Source organism: Pecten maximus, chromosome 1 (genome assembly GCF_902652985.1).
Source record: "Pecten maximus chromosome 1, xPecMax1.1, whole genome shotgun sequence".
Taxonomy (NCBI): Eukaryota; Metazoa; Mollusca; class Bivalvia; order Pectinida; family Pectinidae; genus Pecten; species Pecten maximus.
The window spans coordinates 24,807,063-24,828,023 of NC_047015.1; the positions used below are offsets into that span (position 1 = coordinate 24,807,063).

Sequence of the window (20,961 nt, forward strand, 5' to 3'; positions counted from 1 at the left end):
CAACATGGATGTTTTATTGTGACAGGGATGTTTTATTGTGACAACATGGATGTTTTATTGTGACAGGGATGTTTTATTGTGACATCATGGATGTTTTCACCTAGAGTTACATATATGTCTAGCTGCCTTATCACATGACTACATGTACGGTGGAACTTCCTTAACTCGAACTCGGAAAACTCGAATACCCCGCTTAATTCGAAGTACTTTGCCAGTCCCGGCCGAATTGCCTCTTTTTGCTAGTAAAAAAAACTCGGAAAACTCGAATTCGGAAAACTTGAAAAACTCGGATAATACAAAGTGAAAATTTGGTCCCAACAATAAAAATCCTACTTGAAATGATCGAATAACTCGAAGTATCATTTTTGTGTCCAACAACGATCAGTACGTGGTAAATGCCAACATTTTTTCAACATCGAAATTCTGTTTGTATCGGCACTACAAACCTACCGATTATTATATGCTATTATAAGTGTTTCGTAAATTCATTAAAGAATTTGTCAGTGGATTCTTATAACAGTAACTGTTGGTGATAAAAAGTACTGTTTTACTTACATCAGGTAATTTCCTAAGGCGGTCACCGATAATAGTACACACGATAGTCAACACCTCATCTACCTGCTCGCTCAAGCGGAACTAATCTTTGACACACCAGTAGATCTACTCGGCTGATGTTTTTACAGGTGTAGGAATCAAACAGTCACTGATGCCTATTAAATCTTTAAACTGCTGAAACAATAGCGCAATTACTGCCGAGGTGTTCAGAGACTGTAACGGTCAGTGCTGTCTATTAAAACGGATAACACGCAAACTCAGCAACAGTAACATTTTATACGCACATGCGCAGCCCAACTTCCTGTGCTAATACACATGGAAATGGCGTGGTTGTCGGTAAATCCTAAGTAGGACAAACAAACAGTATTTTATATGTCCAATATAAGGTAATGGTTCTGTTACGTTTTACATATAATCTGTGTTAAATTTAAACGGTTATTTGATATGACATTAATAAATTGTTATTCGGTTGAGTTCCATTTTATCGTTATTCCTTTTACAAACATGACATGTACATCAGACCGTTATTGAAGAGACAAATCAAAAGAAACTTTATCGAGACTGTATATCGGCAAAATAACACCAAACTACGAGTGACAGAACGAAGTATTACATATACATTTACATGTATTGACCAGTCTTTACACTAAACTGATGAGCGACAAAGCGGAGTTATAATGATTATATAATGTTGACAAATATTGACCAAACTTTGCACCAAAAATGACAACTCGCTTAATTCGAACACTCGGATAACTCAAAGTTTTCTCGTGGTCCCGTCGAGTTCGAGTTAACGAAGTTCCACTGTATATGATGATTTGAATAAATATGATAAATTGTTCAAATGAAACAAGGGATATATAACTAAATATTACATATATCTTTTTAATTTATTACCATACGGCCAATTACTATCCAATAACAAATACATGTTCTCTTTAATGTTTAACTTGTTCATTGAAATGTATAACTAGACTTCTAAAAATTAATAAGAAAAAACAACAAAATTTCATATGGAGACTGATGAATTTAGACAAATTGTGTATAAAATTTAACTCAAGCAAACAAATCATGTGACTATAAAACTCTGAATGACATGAGAACATTTCTAAAGAAATAAACAAGAATTTAACTAATAAATCAAACTTAAGCTAATTGAATTTTACTTTAGAGCAATGCTAGACATGGTTTGATTTAAAATATTTAATTAACACTAAATATCCTTGAGATGTTAGCATTCTACTAGTGATGTTTGGGCCTGGGATCTCTTAGGTAGGTTAAAATTCCAATACTGCAGTAGCTTGTCAGCCATAACTACGCAGATCTACTATCACAAACAAACTATTGGTTGGTAAACATCTATTAAACATTTATTGGCTGGTTTTATGTGAGATTATTTATTAGTTACCAAGTACAGACAATATGTGTAGTAGGCCATGTGACTTACAGGTTCTGTCTGACTAGACATCTCTATGACGACGCGTTCTGGAGGCTGGAGATTTTCCCAGTCACGCTTGACACCCTTGAGTGCATCCTCCAGGCCAGGCCATGTGACAAACAATGAGAGCTCTTCTGTAGTGGGAAGTGTGCCAAACTTATCATTCAGGTCTTTCTGTAAGATCATTAAAAGAAAACAATTAACAGCAATATAATAACTTTTACAATGGACATCAACGTGGCAGTTTGATGATGATTACTTTGTCTTGTGAATGGTGTGTGATAGGGAATTGCATTATTAACGAATCTGATATATATTGTTGGTATCTATCACAATAGGCAATACCATGTCACAATGATGTACATATAGTCGACCTGTTGGAGTTATCAATCAGCCCATATGACACTGCCATCTGACAGCTGAAATAATTGTGAAAGTGTCAAAGTTCTGAATTCTGAAATAGAATTTATTACATTGGATCAATTGAACCAAATATGATTATTCATTGCAATTATTTTAATAGTTTCTATTTCATTTTAAATTTCATCTTATACATGTAATAGTTTCAGATTTCATATAATGTAAAAAAAAAAAAAAAAAAAAAATCTATTCTTTCCTAGTTATTTTGTTCTTAGACATACTGTTGTAGTTGATTTGGTATTCAAGGGTTTGTTCTCAATAACACTATTTTTATAATAGATGTTGACAACAAACAGAGATGTATCTTGATCAAGACCTAAGTATAAAGTCAACATCCTGCTCTCATTGGGAGGTACATGTATTCCTTGTATATGAATTTATCCCTGTTGGATGGTCAATCCCTGGAGGTTTCGATGTCTCCATCCTGGCTTTCCAAATGTGGCCTTACCTGGATTTGACCATAAACTTGCATATGGCTGGTGTCTTAGGTAAAGCAGGAACATGCTCTTCCAGAACCCTTTGTCTAATTCTCTTGGTACTTTTATGAACTGTGTTTTTGTTCCTATTTTGCCCTGGCCCTGGGTTTATTCAGTCTGAATTAAGGTCTGGATAAACCTGTGTACCATCTGATGTTCTCAAATTATTGCTCTAGCTGTCTATCAACATCGCCTCGATCTGGATATTGATGATTTAATTTGAATTTTGGTGAATTACAGTCCCCTATCAGAAGTAAAATTATACATTTCACACCAAAATTTACATATGATGAATTTGTGTAGGAGCTAAGTCTACAAACTGAAAATTTGATAGACAAACTGTGTTCAATAACTGTATTGGGTCGTATTAATGTTAAAAATTCAGGAATTAAGAAATATCTGCACTTACTTTAGAAGGTGATATCAGATGTTCAATGCAAGTAAGGAATCCATACAATAAGTAAGAGGAACCCATGCTCAAAGTAAGCGGACCCGATACCCCAAGTTTGAACTTCCAGTGACAAGTATTGTGTAGGAGAAAGAGTCTGCTTGGGCAAACTTTTTTTGCAAGGTAGGTCAAATGTCAAAATGTAGGTCAGAATGCCCTACTTGGATACATGACACACTGAGTCACTAGGTGAACCCATGTCCCCAATATGAAGCTCCAGTGACACTTAGTGTAGGAGATAGACCCCTGACAAGATGAAGCACACAAGAGGGGACAAGCACAACCCAAAACTAACAAGTGTAAACACTTTAAAGTGGGTTTTGGTGCCAAAAAAAGTTAAGTCCACAAAATGGTGAAATGCGAAAAAATCATAATTTTTTTCTGCATGATTATTTCATAATAGCACTCCTAGACCTCTTATGAATGTATAAACCAAATTAGAATGGGCGTGAGGTGTATACCTTTTGACTTGCAAGCTTTCCAAAAACTTATTAAAAAAACTTTAAAGTCTAGGGGTCAGGGACACCGATGCCGACGATGGGGGTACAGCATTAGCTCACAGTGTGAGCTAATTATACCATTACAACACTGATCAGGATTAAGTTAAGGATGGACATGTATTCTTTTTCTCATGAACTTCAATGATCAACTTTAAAAGACCTCAAATGATATACTGCTTTTGATATGCTTTAAGTGGCATAATCACAAATCTCAGTAACATCATGTTACTTGATGTTTAGGTTGATGTAAATAATACAATGAATTCTCATGTATACTTGTAAGTACATGGACATCATTCCTTCAGAGTCAACCAGCTCAATAACAGGTACTATCTGTGGTATAGGATGTATTCCTGATTATTTGATGGCAGAATCAATACACATAAAAGTATTGTATATAAACACAAAAACATTGTATTCAACACACATGGTAGGACTGAAAACTCCAGTATACTATTGGACCATTTTCTAAAATTGATTGGTACATCTTGTGTATATATATAAATGTAGTGATCTGTATATATTGTGTAGTGTGTAGACAGACACAAAATCAATCAAGTATAATTATTTATTTAACAACATGCTAATGGAAAATTTCAGAGTGTATAAAATTGACACAGGTAAGCCTTTGGTAGGTGTATCAGTAGTTTGTACAGTGTGAGGAATACCTAAATACAGCTCATGATCAGTGACACAAAATTCAAACATTTAGCACATTACAACACTACGCCATCATACTCTGATCATAGGTTACCTTGACATTGGGTTTGGGAGCTTGGCTCGGGGTCTAAAACATATCAATCTCTAATGTTTATCAGAACACAACTTCAGTATAGATATTTATAACTTATAAGTAAAAATGTCTATGATTGGTGATCCTTCAAAAAAGATCTTCAACTATAAAGATCGAAGCAAGTGTAATTGTTGTCAATGTTTGTTTTCTACTCAATAACTCATACTTAACACGTATTTGTTGTCAATGTTTGTTTTGTGTTCATACTTCACACTGTATTTGTTGTCAATGTTTGTTTTGGACTCATACTTCACACGTATTTGTTGTCAATGTTTGTTTTGGACTCATACTTCACACGTATTTGTTGTCATAGTTTGTTTTGTGTTCATACTTCACACGTATTTGTTGTCAATGTTTGTTTTGTACTCATACTTCACCTGTATTTGTTGTCAATGTTTGTTTGTACTCATACTTAACACGTATTTGTTGTCAATGTTTGTTTTGTGCTCATACTAACACGCACGTATTTGTGTCATAGTTTTTTGTTTTCATACTTAACACGTATTTGTTGTCATGTTGTTATGTGCTCATACTTACACGTATTTGTTTGTCAATGTTTGTTTGTACGCATACTTAACACGTATTTGTTTGTCAATGTTTGTTTTGTACTCATACTTCACATGTATTTGTTGTCAATGTTTGTTTTGTGTTCATACTTAACATGTATTTGTTGTCATAGTTTGTTTTGTACTCATACTTAACACGTATTTGTTGTCAATGTTTGTTTTGTGTTCATACTTCACACGTATTTGTTGTCATAGTTTGTTTTGTACTCATACTTAACATGTATTTGTTGTCAATAGTTTGTTTTGTACTCATACTTAACACGTATTTGTTGTCAATGTTTGTTTTGTGCTCATACTTAACACGTATTTGTTGTCATAGTTTGTTTTGTACTCATACTTAACACGTATTTGTTGTCAATGTTTGTTTTGGACTCATACTTAACACGTATTTGTTGTCATAGTTTCTTTTGTGTTCATACTTCACACATATTTGTTGTCACAGTTTGTTTTGTGTTCATACTTAACATGTATTTGTTGTCATAGTTTGTTTTTTGTTCATACTTCACCTGTATTTGTTGTCATAGTTTGTTTTTTGTTCATACTTCACCTGTATTTATTGTCAATGTTTGTTTTTTGTTCATACTTCACATGTATTTGTTGTCAATGTTTGTTTTTTGTTCATACTTAACACGTATTTGTTTTCAATGTTTGTTTTGTGTTCATACTTAACACGTATTTGTTGTCAATGTTTGTTTTGTACTCATACTTAACACGTATTGGTTGTCAATGTTTGTTTTGGACTCATACTTCACACGTATTTGTTGTCAATGTTTGTTTTGTACTCATACTTCACACGTATTTGTTGTCAATGTTTGTTTTGTACTCATACTTCACACGTATTTGTTGTCAATGTTTGTTTTGTACTCATACTTCACATGTATTTGTTGTCAATGTTTGTTTTGTACTCATACTTCACACGTATTTGTTGTCAATGTTTGTTTTGTACTCATACTTCACCTGTATTTGTTGTCAATGTTTGTTTTGTGCTCATACTTCACACGTATTTGTTGTCATAGTTTGTTTTGTACTCAAACTTCACCTGTATTTGTTGTCAATGTTTGTTTTGTACTCATACTTAACACGTATTTGTTGTCAATGTTTGTTTTGTACTCATACTTCACACGTATTTGTTGTCAATGTTTGTTTTGTACTCATACTTAACACGTATTTGTTGTCAATGTTTGTTTTGTACTCATACTTAACACGTATTTATTGTCAATGTTTGTTTTTTGTTCATACTTAACACGTATTTGTTGTCAATGTTTGTTTTGTACTCATACTTCACCTGTATTTGTTGTCAATGTTTGTTTTGTACTCATACTTCACACGTATTTGTTGTCAATGTTTGTTTTGGACTCATACTTCACACATATTTGTTGTCAATGTTTGTTTTGTACTCAATACTTAACACGTATTTGTTGTCAATGTTTGTTTTGTACTCATACTTCACATGTATTTGTTGTCAATGTTTGTTTTGTGCTCATACTTCACCTGTATTTGTTGTCATAGTTTGTTTTGTGCTCATACTTCACACATATTTGTTGTCATAGTTTGTTTTGTGCTCATACTTCACATGTATTTGTTGTCAATGTTTGTTTTGTACTCATACTTCACACATATTTGTTGTCATAGTTTGTTTTGTGCTCATACTTCACATGTATTTGTTGTCAATGTTTGTTTTGTACTCATACTTCACACATATTTGTTGTCAATGTTTGTTTTGTACTCATACTTCACATGTATTTGTTGTCAATGTTTGTTTTGTACTCATACTTCACATGTATTTGTTGTCAATGTTTGTTTTGTACTCATACTTCACCTGTATTTGTTGTCATAGTTTGTTTTGTGCTCATACTTCACCTGTATTTGTTGTCATAGTTTGTTTTGTGTTCATACTTCACATGTATTGGTTGTCAATGTTTGTTTTGTGCTCATACTTAACACGTATTTGTTGTCAATGTTTGTTTTGTACTCATACTTCACATGTATTGGTTGTCAATGTTTGTTTTGTACTCATACTTAACACGTATTTGTTGTCATAGTTTGTTTTGTACTCATACTCCACCTGTATTTGTTGTCAATGTTTGTTTTGTACTCATACTTCACATGTATTTGTTGTCAATGTTTGTTTTGGACTCATACTTCACATGTATTGGTTGTCAATGTTTGTTTTGGACTCATACTTCACATTTACTTGTTATCAATGTTTTAACAAAATATTCAGCTAATGTACACTATGAAAGAAATATGTTCAAATACTTACAACATTGTTTTCCAAATCATTCAGTCTTGAAAGGATGTCCTGTAAGTTCAGCTGGAAAAAAAAGTTACTGGAATTAAATACTGTGAACAAAACAAAATTTATGGATTTTCAATATTCCTTGCCACTTTAGATTCCATAACTCATAATTAGATAGAGGCTTCCCTTTATTTTGTACAGATATGACTTAAAGTACGGATTTCGTTTAATGATGGAGGATGAAATTATAGCACTTGATAGAATTTTTACAGAATTGCAATAGATATGGATAGGCTTACTACCTGAGACAAGTACTTATGATACTGCAATCACATAATGGATCGAGTAGAGCCAGTGGACCATTAACTTTTGAAGGTATAAATACTGATATGAAATGCCACCATATTCCCAATGAATTTTAAATTATCTTTATTGTTTCTATTTCTAGGTCCAATGTAAAAACTGAACAAGAAGGTTGTCTGTTTCACAAACCAATAATCTATATGTTTAAATTCCTTGACTACCGATTTCCTACTCAGACAGATAGAGTAATGGTACGTGATTTCGTACAGGACGTGATTTCGTACAATAAATTGTTTTTTCCTAATTTTTCAATCGATCGCCTGCGATGGAGGCTTAAAATCGTTCCAACGGCAAACCACCGTCATAGTCCCTCTTCGGTGATGCTAAATATAGAATTTCAGAATAACCTCGTTTTCAAAATGAAACTAGAATTTGTATTTTGTTGTCTGCAGAATGGGACCAAGGTAGCTTAAAAACATAATTTGAAATATAATCTAGCCAGCTGACCTATGATAATTTTGAGATAATTGAAATAAGATAATACTTTACCATTTTCCTCAAAAGTGTTTAAATAAGAAGCTCGAATAATTTAAATAACACTGTATATTGACGTAACAAGCCCAATCATCGACAGGGCAGATATCGTAGGGAGCATTCATTATTCCGAAAATGGTTGACATGATTGATTGTTTTTTGGTCTTAAAAACTGTATGGAGCTTTAAAGTTGTTTATTACAATTCCAGCCAGATAATCCTTATAAAAAATATATATAGTAGTTGCTATATTCCCACAGAATGGGTCGATGGCATCGCAAAAAGTGACACGTTTTTGAAAAAGTTCATAATTCCTTCAAAAAACATTTCTGTTGTTTGAAAATCGGCAGACCTGATTAAAATATGCTGAATTAAATCTGCACATACTTATATTTGCCATATTTACTAAGAATCACACATTTGAAGGGTGTACGAAATCACGTTCCCAACTGCCGCTAAACACGGAAGTAAAGAATAGTAAAGGAAAGATCCCCTGCGCAGTGTATTTCTGCGCATATGACGTCACATTACCAAAAATATTGCAGATTGTGTGCATCTATTAGGTTGACGTCGATAAAATCTTCTTCGCAATGTATTTGAGAAAAAAATTACAAATATGTGTAAAATGTGTACGAAATCAGGTACCCTCACTCTAAAGATATAAATAATATATGTTATTAGTATAGCTACCCAAAGAACATGTTTAATATTGTTTATAAAGCACATTACAAGCTACTTACCCCATCAAGCTGATTCTTCATGTCTTCATTGGCTTTCTTTAATTCATCCATCCGTTTCATTAAATCATCAAAAAGAGACATCAACTGAAAAAGAGAAAAGCGACTGACATATAAAGGACAATTTACACAATTTTTTATACCAGCATGTAGAATTTTGCCTTTAACCATAATGTCCATATAACTAACAGGCAAAAACACAGAAAATAAAACCAAAGACATGACGGCTAGACCACAGGAGTGACATGCAAAGGAAGTTTCCACTTTCATGAAGCTACTTTTAATGTTTTTTGAGAGATGCTCCAAACACAGTAAAATTAAAGTGATTTGGGCAATTTGTTTACACAGTTACTGCAAAGAAGATTTTGATTCTTATTAATTTGAAAAATTCAATTAACATAATTATCTAGGATGAATCTTCATGTAAATTTTTCAAAGAAACACACAAAGCCATTAAGGACATAGTCATTCAGATCCCCCACCAAGTGAACCAAGTCACAGCATGTTTAAAGGTAAAAATATGAAGGATATAGGAACAGAAGTGATTATAAATTAAGTCTAATCAATACACTAAAGCCATATTATTAGTAGACAGTGGAGGAATTCAGAGTTGACTTAGTAAATCATTAATCATGTGAACCAACTAACTGGTAACCACTCACTTACTGTGTGTATCTGGAATTAATATTAACAGTGAGTATGACTGCATGTTTCCATGGTGATCAAAAAATATAACTGAAAACTCATATCTAAGACTCTATAGCAGATGAATGTAGGAAGTTTCCTTAAATTTTTTGAAATTGTCATGGATATATATTATACTCTGGAATGCATTAACCTGTGCTTTTGACTATTTGTTTTCGTGGTATCATATGAAACTGAAAAACTTTTCCATGGCAAAATTAAGGAACTGCTAGACTGCTTGATTGATGTGTGTAGAAATGTAGAAATTTTGAATGTTTTTCGAGATATACTCAGGAAATGCCCTCAATGGACATATGCACAGATATAACCCATTTGCACAGTATATATATAGTATACTGGTATATATCTCCTATCAACCATCACTGGGTACAAATTAAATGATGCAATATTGCTATTAATATTTACACATTCACCAAAAGAAATGCACAGCTGTACATTTTGTAGAATTTATTTATTTATTTATTGAAATACATGTATAATAGTAATGGGACATCAACAAATACACCAATATCAACCATTTGTCTTGTTAAATCCTTATTCAAACTGTTGTAGTCACCCATATGACCACATTTTACAGGTTTTTAACCGGTCTTTTGGCTATCACATGTATCACCCGTAACGTGAGGATTTGCCCTTGCCTTTAACTCACGCAGAATACATAGTTTTATAAGGGTGGTGTGTTATATGTTACAATATAATATTATAAGCGAAAGAGCTTACTGAGAGTAAGTAAATAATGTTAAACTCTAGATTGATTGTCCCCCAAAATTAAAGAGATTTTGTTTTAGTAGGTAAAACTTTCTTTCCAAGTGGGAGAAACATTTAGTTGGTGAAATACCAGACTAACACTGCTTATAGCTTCAGAAATGCAGCCATGCAGGTAAACAATTTTAAGATGTAATGCCCTATTATGTCTGAGGGCTCTCAAGGCCGTCTCAGCTCGATCTTCTCAACAGCGATGACATGAAATTTTAATCTCCTTACATTGATCACTATCAGTAGAAAATGCAGATAATGTATCATTTAGCAGTGTTTCTTCTCCATCAAACAGCACTATCTGATTAGATTAAACAGTACTTCATATAAATTGTATTCTAACGTATTCCTTAAGCATTATCATCCTTCATTGGTTTGTTCAGATGTCTTTATGCTATTCCACAATGTTACATGTGTTGCCTAATATTTTCAAGCTATCAAGAATTTTAAGTAGGATATATAGCGCTCTACTATCCTTCAAACAACTGTTGTACAATGCCACTACTATTGGTCCCCAGGAATGATATTTCGACGATCTGGGAAGTAGTCTTCATTGTTACAGATTATGTCCACCTGTTCCCTGTACTACAGTACTAACTAGTATAAGTACCTGGCACACCAGTGTGACCTGCATTCCTTTCTTACAGACAGGATTATAGTGCTAACTAATCTGGCTTTACCAAGACTGGAGAAGCCATGCATGAAATATTGGTTATACACCCCCGATTCTCCCTCACCTAGGAACCTTGCCATGATATTCTACACACAACTGTCTCCTACTTGATCAGATCTGAAATGTATTTTGACTATCTGACACTGGTTTTATACAGAAAACTAACGGACCGCTCAATTCCAATCAATGGTGATAGAAGTCTCGCTGACATGGTTGTTTCCAGAGGGTATATATGTTCACTTGTGAATGTGCTGTAGGGTACATTTTAAATCCACCAATGACACTGACAACACATTAGATTAATTGATATCAAATACATTAAAGCCACATTTTGATCATTCAAGTTAGAGAGTACAGAACGTGTGTGAACAGTGCTGTCGGTGGATTTGGTCTTCATATAGTAATTACAACAGTTTCAACAGTAGAAAGGGGAATAAATGATAACAAAAAGTATACCAGATTTTGGATACACAAATTCTGAACCCTTCCAGAATCTAACCTTGACCTGTATATTTAATTATTACCATAAAATTCCAATGGCCTACATTCAGTGATTAAGAAATATATGCCCTGGACAATGAATTTGACTTTTGATCTCAAAGTGAACTTAAATGTATACAAGCAGGTCCAAAAATGGAAGTGAATCATTGCCTGTCCATCCAATATACTGTATATTCATTGAACCATAAAATTTTGCCTGTCCATCCAATATACTGTATATTCATTGAACCATAAAATTTCATCAACCTTTAGTAACATTTTTTGTGACTAATTTTTCACAGTTAATTTTCTTAACACTCAAAGAAAAGTCATTCCCAAATGGAACGTCTCAGAATGACAATGAATTAAATTGAGCAGAGTTAATATTGAAGCTGTCCGGTTCCGAGACTTTTTGAACAGCATGGAAAATGAAGTCCAGTAAAACTATACACTGGGACCCAATATAATATGAAAAGGACACAATTTATAAAATACCCAGTAGATATCATGTCAGAGTGTTGAGTTTTCAGGTGTTACCATATAAATATTGGCAAAATGACTAACAAAGTTTGAAACATTATTTCATTCAATTTGAATCAGTAAGGATAAGATCAAGTTCCATAACAGCTAGATAAACTAAACACTTGTATGACAGAAATGTTAAACTGACTGTAAAACCTCGCATTGTAGTGTGAGACACTTAGTCACTGGGATTACATTCCAGTAAAATGATTTTAAATTACCTTAAATCTCCATATTATAAATTCAATGTTCAGCATACTTTTGATGATAGATGTTCTAATTTTATTTCTGTTCAAGTTTATAAATTGATCTTAATAACAGTGTATTTATATTTCTCAGATAGAAATTATGTTGAAATCATGAAAGCAAATGTTATCGTTCCCAAGTTGAGAAGCTGTATAGATATGATCTAGTTGTAACACACCCTTTAGAAAGGCATGCTGTTTAATGGTAACCACCCACACATAACAGTCAGTAAGGTGAAATACCTGTACTGCCACACAGAACTAGTACTCAGTAGGCATCCCCTCAACAAGTATGTATTGATAAACCGGACACAACACTTCCATTGATTCAAACCTTTATAGCTGTATAACAAACCGAAACAATTCTCAACTTAAACCAACCAGGCAGTATAGCGATTACACTTTGCTTCCTTTCATGAAATAAATAATTGAAAAGTATGGTAAAGGACAAATGTTTTCTGCAATGAAATGCTACTTTATAAACCTGTATACAACTCTTTGCCTATGGAAACACTTGGAAGTAAGCCAGTTGAAACAGGTGGGATGAGAACAGGTTTATTATATAAATGAAACTAGTCTTCAAAATATACAGACAAGACTTTATTAGATTATCTATGTTTTTGGGGGATATTTCTGAAGTTTACATCTCTGATACAAATGACAGTGGCAGACAGTTCTAGTAAACTGCCCAACCTTAAATCAACCAAGAGAATCGCTAATGATTAACATTCATCAATTACTGACATGACTATAATAAAATATTCAGACATTGTATGTGCATGGTTTGGAACTTTTTTGGTTCTTCTAGCTTAATTCTTTCAAATCACTTTTTAAAAAGTTCAATGCTGATTACTTATCCAGTAGCAGTACATTTTTAACAAAATCAATTGTTTTCTGGTTATGACTGCTAAATATCTATAACATGATGGTCACCGGATGAAATTTTAAGGCTTTCAATATATCTGGTTTACATACATACGAAATGTGAATTACATATTGTCCTACAATTGATTTATCTTTCGACAAATTACATTGTACAAATAATACAAAAGGACTATACAACAGCCAGGCCTATATATGTCTTTTCCTATCCGGTGAATACATGCATGTATATCAAATTGGATGAAAATTAAAACACAACACACAAATACATACTGGTATGTTACACACATTTACACACACCATTTACATCTAACAACTCATTACCCACACATTCATTCAAATAACACTCACTCTGACATTCATACTCCCAGCAAAACAAAAAACAAAAAGATAACAGAAAAACAGCAGGGACAATGATGAAGGTACCAAAACTCTATTGGTAGATAACATGCTATGATGAAGAAATTTGGTTATATGGAGACATTTCATCGTCAAAAAGTTTTATATTGGTGTTAAATCCGTGAATAATATCATTAATGAATAACAGGAATAAATCAAAGGGTCAAAGGCCCTGAGAAACGTCAGGGTCTGAGGTCATGAAATAAGAGATTTAAAATTGGATTTTATATTCAAGAAAACATGTATTTATCTGCCGACAACTTTCCAATAGCTGAGTATAGTTCTTTCCCTGACGTAATTATTCAATGTTTGTGGAAGATTATTGATATACAATGTACTTCTGAATCAGTAAAGCTGCTTGTAAACTTTGAAAAAAAATCAACTTAAAGACAAATCTATTAACAGTTACATGTACAATCAGAGATAAAATCCAAGATGTACACAGCCTAAGTTTTTTTATTTATATTATAAGATGTTAATTGCCCAGCAAACATCTATTTTATGACCCCTAGTGACATCGAAAATGCAAATATTTTACCTCCGATAGAAAACTGCACGCTGTCCAAGACAATATTAAATAGGCATAGTTTTGACAAACAAAACGCCTGTACATCAGTCACGGATCATAACCATTTAGATTCTTTTCAAATTAACAAATAATAATCTTATTTAATAAAATCCTCATGAAAAACGGCAATGTAGTTTGTTACAACTTGCCTTCAATTCCTGTTGATATTTCTTCTGTATTCTAGCGACATACAAATAAGTATGAAACTGTGAACGATCGTTGGTTTAGTTACATTAGACATAACCGCCATTTTGGCTGATGATCATGTGATTAGTCACGTGACAGCTGAAGTTATCCCTGTTCCGCTGCAAAGCTATTTATAGAATTGTAAACATTTTACTAGGTTGGTTTTAGGCTAATAGGAAATGTTCATGCATATGATCTCAGCATGGACATATGAGTCTAAGACATGTAGATAGTTTCTCTGTGGATACATGTAAATTTCCACGATGATCAAACTGATTTTTTTACTTTCGTTTTCAAGGCAGGATTGAGACAGAACTACGTAATCCTACGCCAACAAAATTGCATATACTGGTGAGGAATTGTTTATGTTTATAATCTCAAATCGTCTAGAACACCAAACATTCATATTTCATTTTAAATAATTGCAGTAAACACGGGAACCATCAGTTAAATCGTGTCAATAATTGCTGTCAAAATAGGAAGTATATTAGGCTGCGGACGTATATCATTTGTGTATTACAGAAAAGAGAAGTTTTTAGCCGGAAACAAATGTGTCACTAACAAAATTTACCCACCACGACTATAACAGCAGGTGCCAAAGGCATCCTGATGTTAATCATCCTGACGTTAAAAAGTACCAAGAACAGAACCTTGAGCGACACCAGCAGAAATAGTTTTAAAAGGTCAGAAGGATAGCCATTAAATATAATGTGTTGTTTTCTTACTGATAAGTAACTTTCAAACCATTTAAGAAGATTCACAGAAATAGCATATTTTCTTAGTTTAAATAGAAATCCCTTGGTATCAAAAGCTTTACTGATGTCACAGAAAACAAGTCTAATATTTTAACCTTTATCATGAATTTCAACTATTATATCATATATAGAAATCAATTGATTAACCGTGGAAACCAGGTTGATTTTCATTAATTATATGGTGTTTTGTTACAAAGTAAAAAATTATCTAAATACTATCTTTTCCAATACTTTACAAATAAAAGAAGTGATAGCAACAGGTCTGTAATTACTGGAATCTTCAACAGAACCATTATCTTTGATTCATCTTTCAATCCTTTAATCTAGAAAAAAGACAACTGGTAACAAGAAGTATGACCGACTAGATTATAATCAATATACAAATATAAAAAGAATTTGACATATATATACATGTCATTGCTTGAAATTGTTTCTTGCCTTGAATGTTTTGACACCATGCAATTATGTTGTTAGAATTTTATGTATACAATTACATACAAACGTCAACAATTTTCAATGAGTCATCTTCATTTTCCATAATTACAAATAATTTTCTATAACAAGAGGCTTAATTTGCCTGTATCGCTCACCTGGCATTAATATGAGAAATGGGTTTAATTAAGGCAAAACATTTATTTGTTAAGTAGTCAAATTTGTTCATTCTTTGAAAAGTAGAAGACAACTGATAGCTGATTGTTGGATGTGGGTTTTATTTGCAGATATACGTTAACTGTATAATTACTTTTATCCTGCAACTGGCACTGCATTTTTGGAATACACCCACCATATATATTTTTGCTATATACGGTAATGACGGAAAACAGCTGTATTTTAGAATTTTAGCATGTGCGTCAATTCGACTGACCTATACTTCCAAGTGAAATAACATTTAAAAGGCGAACATATTTGGGACATTGTTGATAATGTTTCACTTAAAAATGCTTATTTTTGATGAATGTTGCATGACAAATAGAATACAGCTTATATTTTAAGACACTGACCATGTATTCTCTCTCTATATATATACGGTAGTACACAATATATATGACATAATATACTGTATGAATGCAGTTTTTAAGAAGTTTTAAGAATTTTAGATATTTTTACTTCAATGACCTTGAATATACATTAAAGCCACATACTCCCGAAGAAACATATATCAATGTTTATATTTTGAGCTTTTTAGTTTTCGGACTTGATACATACCTAACAGATTATCATGAATCAGAAACTGAAAGAAAATGTGTATTTATGAAACTTGAAAGTATACGGGGAATTCCCAAAAATAATAACTGTGGCTGCCAGACCAAGTTTCTATGAAAATTAGTCCCACAATGCAACGGTGGGTTTTACTGTCCATACAAAATGGCGGAACGCCGCAAGCGTGGAACTGTGAAAACGTAGACAGTTTCCGCAAAAAAAAAGACTAAAACCAAGTATTTCCATAGGAAAGGAAATGATTCGTTGGAACTTAACAAGAGAAGAAAAGGGAATAGACTCGAATTCCAAATTTTTCTGGACGTCTATAGGATTGCTGGTTAACTTTTGAACATTGTCAACTTCACCGATCTAAAATGTTATCGATGTTTTGTTGTATGCATATTGCAGTAATGCTACATTTTAAAATTAAGTATTTAAATGTAAGCTATGTTTGTTTATTTTGTTCAGTTACCTGGGTACTATGCAGATATTCTGTTAATATGTTTAAATGAAAGCATTATTAGGCAAAGTTCACGTATGCTCGATATGTAAACAACGGCCATGTGTGTAGTTTATGTGCAGTGCACGTTGTTATAGCCTCGTTCTCGGCTCGGTTACAAATCGCGCTATAAATATTATTTTTATACACTGATCTCTCAAGGACTTTCCCGGTCAAGCGTCTGGGCCAGTGGTCATACTATTGTTGCATTTGGGAGAGCGTGAATGAGCATCATTGATTTCCATTAATACAACTAGAATTTAAGGTTGTTTGGGAGTATGTGGCTTTAAAGTCATCAATCAGCAACTTATGCTGGTTGCCATATTTCATCCCAGTACATCATTGGCCAAAAACAAATTAACATCACCATTATAAGCCTTTTGTGTTTTCAGAAAAACTTTGATATTAATTAAGTTACCTCTGAGACTCTTGATATAAACAAGGTAATTCTTTGAACAAATCTGGTAGTCCTTCAGCCGAACATAAGGCCTCCTATAGGCCTCTTGAATTGGTTATTCAGAGAAAAAGTAATAAAATGTTTGAAGATTTTAGCACATTTGACCCCTATGACCTTGAAAGTAGGTCAAGGTCATTCATTTAAAAAATTTGGTAGCCCCTCGATCAGATCAATATGCTTATTCCGTCCCAACAAGCACAATACTATATAAAGAGAATGCAAGTATTGAAATGCAAGATTAATTAAAAATCAAAATGCCACTGCCGCAGTACAATTACATGTCATATCAACATAGCTAGCCTACAAAGTTTGAAAAATATTGGATGAAAACTGCAGGTGAGCATTAAACATGTATTAGCAATCAAATTTTTGCAACTATAGTAAAATCAAAATGCCTATCAGATATATATCATGGTAATTAATTGTACTAAGTTAAATGTCGTAGGAGTTTGAGATCTTCAGCAAATGTGGCATACAAAATTTCAAAGAAATCATTGAAAAATGCTAAAAAGCAAATACTGCAATCAACAAAGGAAAAACACTTTTGCAAAAAAAGATGAATTAAAATGCCTTTTAGAGAAACACAATATATATCAGGATTATAAAGTGTACTGAAGGTTAAACAAAATTCAAAAAAAGATCAGTTGAAAAATGTAGGAGATCTTGGGACAAACAAAAAATTACATACCGGGGGCAGGTACTATAATACTCCTGACATATTTTGATGAGAACAAAAAAAGATACTGGTAAGCTGCCATACATATTTGGCCTCTAATTAAAGTCATGTGTGTGTTGTTCTGCCGGGTGAAAAATTGTATCCTGTTCTTTTGGATAAAATAGTCTGTATATTTTGGAATGAAGATTGAGATTGTCAGTCTAAATCCATATTGTCAATTGCTGATCCTGTAATTTCCTCAGTGCAAACTCAAAGTGTGACTGTTCCACTCTTTGCGATACCTTGGCCTGAACATTAATCTGACTTGGTTAACCCATGCAGTAACACTTGAGAGTACAAAATAAAACCTGACTCTTGGTTGCTGTTTTATGGGTTTGACTCTTTCAGATTTCTGAGACTTCTGAATTGCTAAAAATATCATAAAAATTAACCAATATCTATATAGACAGTTCTGTTTGTTGGTAACCACATTTCTTCATTCCTACTGCATGCCCTACATTTTTCTGATTCCAAAGACAGGGGAAACATTTTGGCAAGATTCTGAAATTTTGCCTATATTATACAAAAAAAAATCTACAGTTTTTAGAATGTATTAATCTACAAAACTCTTAAATTCTCAATATAATATTAATTGATTTGTTTTTGCTAATTACAATAAAACTGTAAGAGTTTAATTTCCTGCTATAGTTGAAGTTTACAGTATAATCTTACATACTGAAACATCTTAATTTTTGAAGAACAATAATTACGTAATATGTACAGAAATTCCATATAAATGTATACAGAGGACTGATCATGAAGCATACCAAGCCCAACTGATTTCAAAATGATGCATACATATGTACCCATAATTTTTCTCACTCAAGATTTGTAGAAAAGTGTGTTCTTTTTTTCTCAGGTCTATGTCATTGATAATGAAATACTTGAAATGTACAAATTGTATTTATAGTAGCTATTGCATTATGCAAATAATAAGTTTAATACCATAATCCTATTAATTTTTAATGAATGCATAAAACAATCCTGATTTGCGGTTTTCTTGCATACTTGGTTTACAATGTAATTTATTCATATACATGTGCATATGACATCAAGGGCTACTGTACATTTAACCTCAATTACTTAATTTTACTCTTTAAACTACACGTTTACATATCCTTTTGTGTTAAAAACTGGAAATTATCTTAATGGCCAGTCAAAAGTTGGTCATTTGTAAGACTGTTTCAGTTATTTGATGCACTATATTTCAATTTTTACTTACCTTATCCACACCATCTGTATTTGCATCAACTTTCTTTTTTAGCTGCATATATTGCCACATTTCAGTGATAGGTCGGTCTGACCTGTCGATTAATTCGTTATTAGTCGGAATTGAATTCAATTGTTCCATCTGCATGCTCAATTTAGCCACTTTCAGCTCAAGCTGGTGGTAAGGAGTACCGCTAGTTTTGCCGGTTTCGCTCGCGCCATCTTCAGAATATGTGGAAATGCCACTGTCTAAGTCACTAAGACTTGACTTCTCTCGACGTGACAATAAATCTAATTCATTTAGTTCCGCTGTTGAATCAGTTATTTTCAATTTCTTTAGCATTGCATGAAGCAATGAATGAAGAACGTTAAAATTGACAGCCCCTATTTCTGGTGTACCCAGGGCTAGATCAACCATCTGGGGTAACAACACTTTTGTCGGCATCTTGACTGATTCTGTTACCGACGAGCGGCAATTGAAAAATATGAAAAAGTGATTTAACACTCTAAACAACAGTTAAATGTCCCGGATCACATCATTACCGACACTGTCCACACCATGATGTCTCCTTCACTGTTTACAGTGGATATGGGATTATTGCGCAGTAACTTCCGGTTAAAATAATATCCACTAATTACAGATCCCAATTTTTCATTGACAATTGGTATAATAACTATTGAAAAATATACAAGGATACAGATATTTGTATTAAACAAATGCTAGCGTATAACAAATGACTACAGTAAAAATAATTATGCGAACTATATTTCAGTGAAGAAGTGCTTAGGCGCATTCTCTGTCGTTGCTCTTGGCAACACCAAGCCAAGAAGATTTCTACTTTTCTTCTGCAACACGTGATGCGTTAACAAGATTAGATATACATAAAAAAAAGGCGAAACCCATTTTAGTGTTTTTTCACATATGACACATATATACTTGAATGTTTCATCTATATCACTATATATACCACTCAATACTGAACATTAATCTCTGCATAACCTCCGGTCTACAAGGGAGCTAACTGTTTCAACAACCACGTCTAAGATTAAACTCCAGATTTTTTTTATATAAAAAGTATTGATCGTTTCAAAAATGATAAAGAAGGGTAAATAACACGTGTGACAATCCATTTGGATTTTCACCTCTTAGTCTACCTAGGTAAAAGGGGAGAGCAAATGCAACGACCACTCAAATATTTAACTCGAATATATACACTCAAATATACGGAACGCCAAATTAACATGTATTCAATTAATTTAACCTATCTTCAAATAATTGAAGATAGGTTCAATTCAATTAGAGATAGAACTAGGTACAATTCAATTAAAGATATGTTCAATTCAATTGAAGATAGGTACAATTCTATTAAAGATAGGTTTAAATAAGACTAATTGAACCTGTCTTCAATTGATTTGAACCCTATCTCTTGTATGGCGCGGGAAGGATGTCATAATTAAATATTTTGCCTAGGCAAAATTATTTTTGCCTAGGCAGAAATCGAATTTTGAATTGAACCTATCTTCAATTACGAACAAATAGGGAAAAGGGACGAATTAAAGATAGGTTCAATTGAATTAAAGATAGGTTTAATTTAATTAAGGATATGTTGTATTTGAAGATAGGTTTAATTCAATTAGAGATAGGTTCAATTCAATCAGAGATAGGTTCAATTCAATTAGAGATAGGTTCAATTCAATTAGA

General features: G+C 32.9%; 1 protein-coding gene across 5 annotated transcripts in view; it reads right to left on the reverse strand.

The window, feature by feature from the left end:
- LOC117328468 (glutamine-rich protein 2-like) overlaps positions 1-19,842 on the reverse strand; it is a 52,044-nt gene extending 32,202 nt beyond the window's left edge. For 4 of the 5 annotated variants that reach the window (XM_033886009.1, XM_033886030.1, XM_033886024.1 and 1 more), the window contains exons 1-4: positions 19,273-19,704; positions 9,012-9,095; positions 7,460-7,510; positions 2,003-2,167 (exon numbers count right to left, since the gene is read on the reverse strand). In XM_033886009.1, the coding sequence (XP_033741900.1) occupies positions 2,003-2,167; positions 7,460-7,510; positions 9,012-9,095; positions 19,273-19,704 (732 nt within the window). Of the gene's footprint in view, positions 1-2,002; positions 2,168-7,459; positions 7,511-9,011; positions 9,096-19,272 lie in introns of all 5 variants that reach the window. The other variant, XM_033886004.1, reaches the window with a different exon arrangement.
- Positions 19,843-20,961: the final 1,119 nt, after the last annotated feature.